This window comes from Aptenodytes forsteri, unplaced genomic scaffold (assembly GCF_000699145.1).
Source record: "Aptenodytes forsteri isolate BGI_AS27 unplaced genomic scaffold, ASM69914v1 Scaffold298, whole genome shotgun sequence".
Taxonomy (NCBI): Eukaryota; Metazoa; Chordata; class Aves; order Sphenisciformes; family Spheniscidae; genus Aptenodytes; species Aptenodytes forsteri.
In genome coordinates, this window is record NW_008793956.1 from 628,229 (window position 1) to 639,890 (window position 11,662).

Genomic DNA, 11,662 nt, shown 5'->3' on the forward strand with positions numbered 1-11,662 from the left:
CCTCCACAGCCATGAACTCCTAGAGCAGTGCCGGTTGACTGCCCTCTTTATGTGAAATTGCAGAGCGTTAATGAACTGAATTGCTGATCTCGGATAACTGGCAATCCCAGCAATCTTGTTTTCTTGGACTAGTGACAGAAGTACCGGAATTGGAGTTTGCATATTTAAGGAGATTTGGGCTGGTGTGGAGAACTCTAATTTTTGTGTTAATGTTGCAGCTGCACTGGAAAGTAGAGGTTGTTAGGTAGTGTCCCAAATATGTTTATCTAAGGGCTCTTATTACTAAGCAAATGACATGTACTTCATTGGAAAGCAGGCAGAGTTGGTCTGAGAATCCTGTTAATGTAGAGACAGAATGACGGAAGTGTCTTTTTGGCACATAAGTAAACACTGACTTTCTCAATTTAAGCTGTCCGCTCATTTTCTTCTGTTTTGCTCTTGTGCAGTTTGGAAGAATCAGTATACAGATGTTTGCATCAATTATGGCTCATGAACTGGGACATAACCTGGGGATGAACCACGATGATGAACGTGTCTGTCACTGTGGAGCAAGCAGTTGCATTATGAGCTCTGGAGCATCGTAAGTAACTGACAAAAGGGAAGGCATTTTCCCCAAGGGTCAAAACTCCCCACCCATGTGCTTAGTTTTTACAGGTTGCTTTCATCTTCAAAGTACTCTTGCAAAGAGTCGTGTCACGATTGCAGCTCATGGGGAAGGCAAATGTTACCTTGTTCTACAAACTGAGGGAATGCTTGTGGATTGACTTAAAGATAATCTCATGTTCTCTCTTGCAGGGGATCGAGGAACTTCAGCACCTGCAGTGCAGAAGACTTTGAGAAGCTAACTCTCAACAAAGGTGGAAGCTGTCTGCTCAACGTTCCCAAGCCTGATGAAACCTATAGCGTCCCATACTGTGGGAACAGGCTGGTAGATGCCGGGGAGGAGTGTGACTGTGGTTCACCAAAGGTCAGTGGCTTGTGTGTTTTACAAATGCTGCCAGAGTAGCCTTGCGTGCCCCTCTCTGGAGAGGGGACTGTGCCTGATGAAGGGTGCGATTTCTTGACATTCACAGCACTTCTATTTTCAGGAATGTGAAAGTGATCCTTGCTGTGAACCAGGTACTTGCAGACTCCGATCTGGTGCTGAATGTGCTTATGGTGACTGCTGTAAAAACTGCCAGGTAAGAGACTCAAACATAGTATTTGGAAGTGTTCTTCAGTGTTTGAGAAAAGGAGAGCATTAGCCCAGCCAGTGCATCTGTGAGAGGGAATTGTCATGCATGTACAAAGTACCCACCGAGGGCTTCAGATCAGTGCCCCGTTTTGGGGGGCATATTGTGGGTCGGGTACAGTGTTCATCTCTGCTGTAAGGTTTCTATTTTCTGATGCAGTTTCCCCCTCCTCTCTCTCTTTAGCTCCTTCCTGGAGGAACTGAGTGTCGGGCGAGTAACAACGAGTGTGACCTTCCCGAGTACTGCAATGGCACGTCCCAGTTCTGCCAGCCGGACTTCACTGTTCAGAACGGTCACCTGTGCCACAACGAGGAAGCCTACTGTTACAATGGCATTTGCCAGTACTACGATGCACAGTGTCAGGATATCTTTGGCTCAAGTAAGGAAGAGCACAGTATTACAATTTTTCTAGGAGACGTAGCTAAAAGAATACACTAAGTTTATTTAAAATATATTTACTTGTTTTCCTGTAACAAAGACCAGCTGGCTTTGGCAAAGGATTTGAAATAGTGGTATTTATGGCTTAGCCTTCACACATTCTCCCTTTGTTACATTTAATGCTGTGCTGGTGATTCAAGTAGTAATTTCCTTGCATTGATCATTCCTATTACAGTGGGGCTTCTGGTGTACAGGGCTGTAAAGGAGCCATGAAGGAATATCAAATGGTATAATTGACTCAATGTTAAGTGGCTATTTTTCACTCTCTCTTTTTAAACTTGGAACCTTGTAGTGCTGACATTTTCACCTCTTTATTGTTTTGATTGAGTTCTTAAGCTCTCTGTGCTGCTTGGAAAATACTAGGTGTAGCAGGATAATTGCTCTGAGTAAAGGAGACATGTTGATATGAGATGTTTCTGTCCCTATTTAACTTGGTTCCTCTGTCTGGGGGATGGGCTGTTGTTTGCAGAAGCCAAAGCAGCCCCCAACATTTGTTTTGCTGAAGTGAATTCCAAGGGTGACAGATTTGGCAACTGTGGTTTCCATGGCCATGACTACAAGAAATGTTCCAGCTGGTGAGTTGAGCCCAGTGCATCAAGAAGTTCCTAAATGTATCATTGAGAATCCTTATTCGGGTATTGTAGTGTTATTTGGGGTGTTTTAGCAGGTGCACTGGGGAGAGACGTGTCATCTCATAATCTAACCTTATTGACACGTATGCATCATTCTGAAACCACAGTGAGATAGCTTAGAAAAGATGTGTTTTATCCAAATTTCTGAAGCTGTTACTAGCACTTAAAGCCCCCACACGTACACAGTTGTAAGTTTTGTTGACTTTTGGTTTAGATTGTCTGGCTTTAACTCTTGAACATAGTAGTTGAAATGAGTTTGAATGTTCAGGCAATTCTTCCGTAGCTGGGTTTGAAGCTTTTGGGCTCGTGCCGCAGTTTGTGTGTGCAGTGTTCTCTGGCCTCAGGGGATCTGTGCATCACGCGTTCAGACGTGGGGCTGTGGCAAGGAGAGTGTGTTCCACATCTCCCATCATTGATTTTTCTTATCCTAAGGTGTTCACATACAGAAAAACGAGTAGCAATCGTCATGTTTTCTTTAATGTAAAGATCGCAACAGCTTACAGAAAGAAGGGATAAATCCATACTCTTGCAGTACTGAAACGAGGCCCAGCTCAATTTTGTTTGGCGAGTTGCCTCAATTTTATTTTCAGGTAGTGTCTTCCAGTAGAAAGAAAAGATCATATCAAATGCGTGATAGTCTTTTTCTCAGAATAAATTGAAGTGTCACTACAGTGTTCATATGTTGATGTTGTAGGAATGCCATGTGTGGGAAGCTGCAATGTGAAAATGTAAAAACTATGCCTGTTTTTGGAATTAAGCCTGCTATTATCCAAACTCCCATTAGAGGCACCACGTGCTGGGGTGTAGATTTCCAGCTAGGCTCTGATGTCCCGGACCCAGGAATGGTGAATGAAGGCACCAAATGTGATACTGGAAAGGTAATTAACAATTAAAAAGTGATTTCTTAAAGTAATAATTTGGGGTTTTCATGTGAATAAAATTTTCAGCTGCATTGTTTCATGAATATTTATGGCCGGTTCTTAATGCCTATAGTTACCATTAGAGGCACCACGTGCTGGGGTGTAGATTTCCAGCTAGGCTCTGATGTCCCGGACCCAGGAATGGTGAATGAAGGCACCAAATGTGATACTGGAAAGGTAATTAACAATTAAAAAGTGATTTCTTAAAGTAATAATTTGGGGTTTTCATGTGAATAAAATTTTCAGCTGCATTGTTTCATGAATATTTATGGCCGTTAATTAATGCCTATAGTTAATGCGAAACTGAGCAAGTCCATTTGTTCCCCACACTGCCTAGTACTGCAGTGCATGTGCATAAAAAAATGTAATGAGCCTTTCATTTATAGATGAAGCAAAAGAAATTAAGTTTGTGGAGAACCAGAATCTTTGCTCTTTCAATGAGCAGGAAGAGCTAGGCACACACAAATGCCTTTAAGACAGCTTTCAATTAAAATCCAACTGAACTAAGAAGCCTAGAAGCTTTGCCCCAGCAGAGGAATGTGCACTCCACGTATCCTTACTGTGCACAATTTAATTGCTATTCCTTTACATTCAGACTAGAGACAAAAGACTTCCAGTGACAGTTCAGACCCCATACTGAGAAGCCTTTTGTAGAACAGACGTGTTTCTGTAGAGTTGGGGCTTATCACGTAAGAGTATGAGCCTTGCTTTGTGGTCAGTGAGCACAGAGTGGCTGCAGAGCCGTGTGCTGTGGAGCAGGCAGCCGGGGAAAGAAGGGGTAGGTCAGTGAAATGCCATCTTGCTTCATTTGTGTGCATCTCTCAATTCCCCTAGATCTGCAGGCACTTCCAGTGTGTGAGTGCCTCTGTTCTGAACTACGACTGTGACGTGGAGAGGCAGTGTCACGGACATGGGGTAAGTGGAGCAAAAGCTTCCCCTCCTACTGATGGTTCACTTACAATGAACACTAAGTCTGTAAGTTTTGATATAACTGGCAGTATTTCTATGTGAGGTCCTCTGACACGTTTCTTACGAGAACACTAGATTTTTAGAGCCAATGACTGTGCAAATATGTAAACAGACTTTTTTTTATCAAAAGTCCCAGTTTGAGCCAGGTACACTGTAATTGTGCTTAATCAATAGTGTCTGTATACTAGTCTTTTTTGCACCTAGGAAGTCTTTTGCCCTTCTCTGTTTAAGGCTGTAACTAATGCAGAATAAAGTAATCTTGATGCTAGATGCAGTGATTAAAAAATTCAGGGGGGGTTTTGAGGATGGGTTTTGCTATAAAACGCTGCTTTTTGGTACTGTTAATAAGAAAAGTGCCTTTGACAGCAAAAATTGGACCAAAGTTATGTAAGTTGAGCAAGTTTTAAAATGGTGGATAGTAACTTAATCGTTCTCTGTTGTTTAGCTGTAAAACTCTCTATAAAACGTCTCTGGGCAAGAGAGCCTATAACAGTATCAAAAAAAAATCTTTCACAAAAGCTCTTAAGATGATATTTTTTTGCCAGGCAAGAAGAATTCCCAATTCCTGTTTTACTAATGTAATTTGAAACTCTGCATCTTGCAAAAAAAAAAAAAAAAGCCATGCTCTTTAAGCCGTTGGGATAGCTAATCTTTGGAAGCTCATCCTGAACAATGCTGTGCTTGCTCAGTCATGTGAAATCTTGAGGTGCCTGGCCAAGGACTATTTAGAATTGATGTGGGAGTTACTGGTTAAAGTTCTCCAGGCTGAGTGATACGGGACAAAATAGACAGTCATGGCTACTGCATGCTGCTTTTAAATATATGGAAACTTAAGTTACTAAATAGACCTTACTGTGAAGTTTGTGGTGTTTAAATCCAGGTGTGCAATAACAACAGGAACTGTCACTGTGAAGCAGGCTGGGCCCCTCCTTACTGTGATACTAAAGGCTATGGAGGAAGTCTGGACAGTGGACCTCCTTATAATGGCAAGTAGCTGTAAGGCAACTCCAGAGCTGTGGGCCTGCCTTGCTAAGGGTGGTGCTGGGCTGCAGAGTGCCTGAAGTGGCAGAGGTGGCTCTGAAGTGCGGAGTGCCTGAAGTGGCAGAGGTGGCTCTGAAGCAGCTAACTTGTGGTGGCTGAAGTGCTGGTGGCTGGCTCTTCACCGGGTTTCATTTGCAAACAATTCTAGTTAAGGTTTTGGGCTCAAGGTGTTGCACTTCAAACTTTTGGGGTGCTGGGGGTCTGTAAGGATACTGGGCTGGTTTAATTGCCTTCAGGTGACTTCTGCCACCTTGGACCAAGATCCTCTTGGACTTCTCTGTATCCAAGCTGGGAACTGAAGCCCCTTCCATTCTTAGATCCAAACAAAACATGAAATTTGGCTGAGGGTGTGGGTTCAAATCCATGGATGTGAATCTGCATCTCCATAAGGACATGCTGCTTCTGGCAGTGGTGGCAGAGATGAGTAGCTGCCCTGTTCTGGTATCTGCAGGTTAGTTGCATGTGCACCTGCAGTGCAGGCAGGGCTAACGTCTGGCCGAGGTGGGCTAGGGCAACGCATGTTAACAAGTCACTATTTTCTTAATGTTTATTATTTGAGTGCAGACAGCATGCTTCGTTTGGTAGTAAACACAAATGTAGTCCCTGCCCCAAACAACTTACGGTATAGAAGAGGGGTACGCGATAAAGAAACGGGGAGATACAGAGGTTTGTGACACTATTGTTTGCAGACTTCTGGTTCGCTGCTTTTTTGCGGAGGGAAAAGATGGGCTGGGGAGGGAATTTTGTGGGGGTTTTTCATGTAGTTTTTCCCTCAGGAAAGGTACTAGGTCAACGTTTGAGGTGGCAAGATGATGTATCTATGTACTTGGAAGATACATGTACCTGTGTTTGAATGTGAGGAGTGGGAAAATGGTGCCTGGGGCCAGGGAGCACAATTCACGCACGCGAGAAAGCAAACTGAAAGAGGCTGTGACGCTTACTTTTCTCATTGACAGTTTGAAGATGAAATAGGAAGCCAAATCCAACCTATAATTTGGAGAAAACTTTTGCAGTGCCCCTGTGGAGTATATAAAGATGGGATTGATGTAGTCCCTTCTATGAGCTGCAAGAATGATCTTGAAGACTGTTTTTCATAAGATGGTGTGGGTTTTGGGGGAAGCTAGACACTATGCAATGTTGATGCAATAACAGACTGGAGAATCACGTTGAAGCATGGACAGATGCCTCAAATCATCAGACAAAAAAAGGGAAAGGCTTTTTTTGTACAGCCTGCAGTGGAGAAATTTGCTGCGTATAAAAATGTAGAGATTGTTACGAACCCGAGTTCTTTGCCTACAGCAAACAATGGTAGGAGAAGAGGAAGATTTAGGATCAGACCAAAAGGCAGAAGCTCTGTTTTCCTCTCTTTCAGTTGAGAGGATCAACTCTCATCATAAGATCTTCACAGTAATGCAGTGGAAGAAAAATTGGGTATTGATCCTAGTAATTCAATATGCTGTTACAGCCCAAGGTATCATGGCACCTACATTTCTTTCATTTTTGACCAGACAATCCCTGTGAAACGATAATCAGAAAAGAATATATTTGGGCATATATCTTACAATCTTACTAGATTCTTTATTTTTTTCTTCTACGAAAAATGGAAAATAGCTGTAGAACCAATCCTACCAAATATTCACTGCTACAATGAGTCAAGTGGTGGTAATGCAACGTAATACTTTTTTTCTTCTCCGTCGTTTTGTCCCCATCAGACAAAGACACCTCACTGAGAAATGGGCTGCTGGTATTTTTTTTCCTGGTCCTCCCACTCCTTATAGCTGCTGCTCTGGCATTTGCAAAAAGAGACAGGCTGAAGCGATGCTGTAGAAGATTAATGTCACGCTGCCATTCGTAAGTACATTCTCCTTTTTACCTTCTCCTCTGCCCTTTTGAAGTAGTCCACAGACATTTGTTTACACGAGCCAATGCCAAAGTATGGAGCCATATTCCAGTCCCAAGATGTCAGGCAAAGGCCCCTGCATCAAATGGTGCATGTAGCTTGCCCTGGGCAGTGACAGAAAAGATAAATTCATCTTAAATTGAGGGAGCAGAGAACTTTCTTTTTACCATTATGTTTGTTGTCGTGCATTGGTGATGGGTTTTATATTTTTGGGTCCCATCTTTGGTATAAAGTGGCAAAATGAAGCTGTCATAGTCCTAAACAGAAAAAGGGTTATGTTGTTTATTAGATTTGTGGCAAATACTATCTTCCTGACATTTGATGTGTGCTAAGATAGTATAAATCCATCTAGTGGGTTCGAAGTGCTTGGATTCATAGCCTGCATAGTCATTCTGTCAAGGTTATATGCTCACGCGGTCCGTATCAATTGGATTTCAGGTCACTTCAGCCACCACCTCCTAGGACAGAAACCGAACCGAGAGACTACCACCACAGAGGCTTTTCGCATGGCATGCCTTATGCTCCAAGAGGTGTACCCATGGTAGGAATGATCCACTTTCCATTACTTTATTTGTCATCTGTTACTCTAAAGATGACTACAGATGAAGACAGTTTATGTAATCTTTGCCCTAATAAAAGCTTCAAAGTTACTTTATTTTTTCATTTCTGCAAATTGGGTTTTCTCTTTGATAAGAGGCAAAGAGAATAATTATTTCCTAAGGTGTGTGTCTGGGAACTCCTCAGTTTCCCACTATTTAAGCTTTTTTACAGGCTGTGCTTGGCTTGGCTTTTTTACCTGCTTTGCTACCCCCTTTCCCTTACACTGGAACCCCCTGCCCCACGCAAGGAGGGGAGCAATCCTTGTCAGCTCTCTAGCCCCACTCCTTTGCAGACCAGTTACCTCTCTGAATGCAGTAACAAGCCAAAGCACACTTGCAGAACAAATCAAACGCTTGTGATCAGCCTGTTTTTTCCAAAATACAGTACTTTTCAGACTGCTGTTGCTGCTTTCTACTGAGTTTCTCAGAAGGAAAGAGCAACTCTGACATTTCCAGGTTTGTTTGCAGGTGGTCTTAATGTCACTTAACTAATGAAACAAATACGTGCAGATTTGTGAACGTTCTCGTTATGTTTTCTTTGTAGGATATGGAACCAAATACTTTTCCTGTTCCATCTTACCCAGTTAACCAGCATCCTCAGCAGGCTTACCACCAGTCTTACTACCCGTCTCCGCAATACCAGGCGCCACAGCCACAGAAGCTGCCGACAAGGTTGGTTGAGTTATTGCAAAAAACTATTGGCAGTTGCGCTGATGGATATAGATAGTCATTGCTTTCATCTCTGCAAGCATTAGGGTATTTCATCACATATTATATGCAAGCAGGACTGACTTTTTATTGAAAGAAGTTTCTCCTTCATTTCACACTGTGGAACGAAAGTGCTGTTACCCATAGCATTCATTTTACATGCTGTCATGGCTACATTTTGATTAACAGGTTTCAGAATGCTTTTCTGGGACCAGATTAGCCCTGCATACAGGTGAATAAAATGCTTCTCAAAATATGCAGTTTAAAAAGAAATTACTCAAAAATCTGCCATTTTGCTGATTTGTGAACGTTATTGCCAAGTACAGGATCATTTCTCATTAACTTTGAAGAGAAAGTTTTCCTTTATTTTTCATTTTACTTGTTGATTGTATTTCTAAGATGTAATGCCTATGCCATAAAACCTGCGTATCCAGAAAGCGCAAGGTATCAAGAGGGAGTAGTTCAAAATAGTTTGTGTTGGTGGGAAACTTGTGGGGGTCTTTAAACTATTTTGGAAAAAATGGTCTGTTAACAAACTGGGGTTCCCTGAGGATTTCAGGCAATGGAAAGCAGTCTGACCATGGCGTGTTCAAAATGAGTCTTCAGTGTGGAAGCTGAGATTGCGAGAAGCGGTGTAGCTGGCTGGGGGGGAGTCTCCGCAGTGGCCGCGGCGCTCGTGCCAGGCGAGGGGGAGAGGGACGTGCGTACTGCACCTACACGCACGAACCCACCACTCCCCCCCTGGCACCCTTGTAGGCCGCCACCGCCGCAACAGAAATGTGCACCTCAGGGACCTCCTCCATCACAGCGGAAGCTGAGATTGCGAGAAGCGGTGTAGCTGGCTGGGGGGGAGTCTCCGCAGTGGCCGCGGCGCTCGTGCCAGGCGAGGGGGAGAGGGACGTGCGTACTGGATGTACTCGCCTGGACTGACGACTCCTCCTCTGTCCCCCTTGTAGGCCGCCACCGCCGCAACAGAAATGTGCACCTCAGGGACCTCCTCCATCACAGCAAAAATGTTTACCTCAGGGACAGTATTTTCCTTCTCGACCGGCACCTTTGCCTCCCAAATAGCTTTTGGCTTCTTTGGGGCCTTCACGTGAGCTGACCTGTTCACTGAGACAGAGCTGAAATTGCAGTTATCCTTCTTGCATTGAGCGGCCCGTGGTAATCCCGGAAAGCCTTCCTTCTGCAGCCTGGGATAAGGCAAATGAGATATTGAAACGAGGAATGTAAAACTTTAAACTAAATACCTCTACCAAAGCTACAGGAACTGAAAACATCTAATCCGTTCTTAGATCTGTCTGAGTATTGTGGCTTTGTAAACTGCAGCAGGGCTGTCCAGCTGGAAGTGGAGCAGCCTGCAGTTAAATAATCTTTGAAGTACAGCACTTGGGAGTTGCTTTCGGTTTCCCCATTTCTGCGATGAGCCCTAATAATGAAATTGTCTGATTTGTTGTCGTCTTTCTAAATGTACAGTGAAGAATTGAAGTAACCCGTACCGTTTTCAAAACAAGGAAATCTGGCCAATTAATTTAAAATTATTTTGCATGGACTGGAAAATGTTATCCATTTACACATTAATGGCACAAGTGAAATAAGGTATCAGTGTACTTTTTCAGAGGAAGATAAATATATTGTAAACATGTTTATGCATGTATATATGTTTATTGATGTGTAATAATGCACTTAAATTCTTACTTTCATGCTGACTGACACTAAGCTGTGCTATATGAGCACTAAGTTTAATGGTTTTAAATTAGTAATTGTGAGTTGCTAAATGAGAATCCTGTACTAATTTCCACTAATATCATGAACGGGCAATGAAGATAAAGGTACGAAAAGACATGGCCATATTTTGGTTTTAAAAAGTGGGGTGCTTTTAGGTTTTAATTTGGGTCTAAAGGCTGAGCAGCGGTCCCTGCAGAACGCTGAGAAGCAAAAAATGTCTATTTGCCTAGACACCTGAGCTTCCCTGAGCACTTTAAACAGGAACCTGTTGACTAATGCAACCTTTTCACCTAATCCTCAAACCTTTTTAGTGTCAGTCAGGATGCTTACAGGCTAACTTGCATTAGATTGGACTGCCGTCGTTTCTACACCACTGACTAAACCAGATTTTAAGACTCTTTCCAAAAAGGAGTGTGTAGCATTTGGTGTGCTGGCCAAGGAGCGGAGATCTGTTAAGTGTGATACCGTTGTGCCGTGAGTAGAAACTGGATGCTGGTGGTCACAAATAGAAATCTGTTGCACAAACTTGCTAAAAGTGAAATAAGTACTGAAAAGAGTGCTTGGCTTTTTCACTTTGTGCTAGCCACCGAGTACAAACTCAATCTTTAAAATCCCCCATAATATTGCCAAAAAAAAGTCTTTTCCTCTGTATATACATATATAAAAATATATATATAGTGTTTGCATTTGCAGTAATAAAATACTTGAACTCCTGTGGTTTCCCATAAACTTAGACTAAGATTTATAACACTATTAAAATATGTAAAATGTCACCTAGAATATCACCAGACATATTTGTGGGGGTCTTCTGTTTGTTCCAAGATAATCACTTCCTAATTTTTGTTGTGTTCTACTCAGTTTGGGCTGGCTGGCTGTAACGACTAAGCTTTGCAGCTGAACGAGGCCGATGTCCGCGGGAGCCTCTGCAGGCAGCTCGGGACTCGAGTGGCCTGGTTCGGAGGGTGGGGACGAGAGGAGGGAATCCAGGGAATGAAGTCATCCGGGGGAGAGACGCACTTAATTGTATTTGAAGCTGTATGTGTGAACTAAAACTATGCTGAAAATGGTGCCTTTTAATAGATAGAGTTTTTATACTTCCAGCATGCACACTAGCAATATTTGCGGGGTGGTGGTGTAGGGCAGTGAACATGCGGTTTTTAGAAGCGATCCTATGGAAAGGAAATAGCTCAAATTTTACATGTGTTGAATACTGAAGATGACTACTGACTTTCTTTTGTAAAGTGTACGCTTATCCCCGTCCCCCGAGTAGGTCTGGAGAAAGCGGAGGCGATGTCCATCTCTGACACGCGTTTAATCCTTTGCGCTCTGCAGAACCGTCCCCGCTCTCAGCGCGGCGACGCGCGGCGCTCCTGTACCCTCGGGGTCTGACGAAAGGGCTGTTACCGACCCCCTTTGTAAGAAACAAACGAGCAATAAAGATGCCGGTTTTGTACAAGGCGTTCTCGTCTGCCTCTGCTTTCCCGGGCGGGCGGGG

At 43.2% G+C, this 11,662-nt stretch overlaps 2 protein-coding genes across 2 annotated transcripts in view; both read left to right on the forward strand.

Moving 5' to 3' along the window:
• The window catches only part of ADAM9 (ADAM metallopeptidase domain 9), a 29,106-nt gene extending 17,481 nt beyond the window's left edge, over nt 1-11,625 (forward strand). Inside the window, exons 11-22 of the mRNA XM_019471700.1 lie at nt 447-580; nt 796-967; nt 1,089-1,181; nt 1,416-1,611; nt 2,140-2,245; nt 2,997-3,180; nt 4,057-4,137; nt 5,072-5,177; nt 6,945-7,083; nt 7,571-7,673; nt 8,276-8,403; nt 9,396-11,625. Of these exons, the coding sequence (XP_019327245.1) occupies nt 447-580; nt 796-967; nt 1,089-1,181; nt 1,416-1,611; nt 2,140-2,245; nt 2,997-3,180; nt 4,057-4,137; nt 5,072-5,177; nt 6,945-7,083; nt 7,571-7,673; nt 8,276-8,403; nt 9,396-9,510 (1,557 nt within the window). The 3' untranslated portion in view covers nt 9,511-11,625. The remainder of the gene's footprint in view (nt 1-446; nt 581-795; nt 968-1,088; nt 1,182-1,415; nt 1,612-2,139; nt 2,246-2,996; nt 3,181-4,056; nt 4,138-5,071; nt 5,178-6,944; nt 7,084-7,570; nt 7,674-8,275; nt 8,404-9,395) is intronic.
• LOC103900352 overlaps nt 10,260-11,662 on the forward strand; it is a 31,827-nt gene continuing 30,424 nt past the window's right edge. Inside the window, exon 1 of the mRNA XM_019471729.1 lies at nt 10,260-10,271. Coding sequence (XP_019327274.1) covers nt 10,260-10,271 — 12 coding nt within the window. The remainder of the gene's footprint in view (nt 10,272-11,662) is intronic.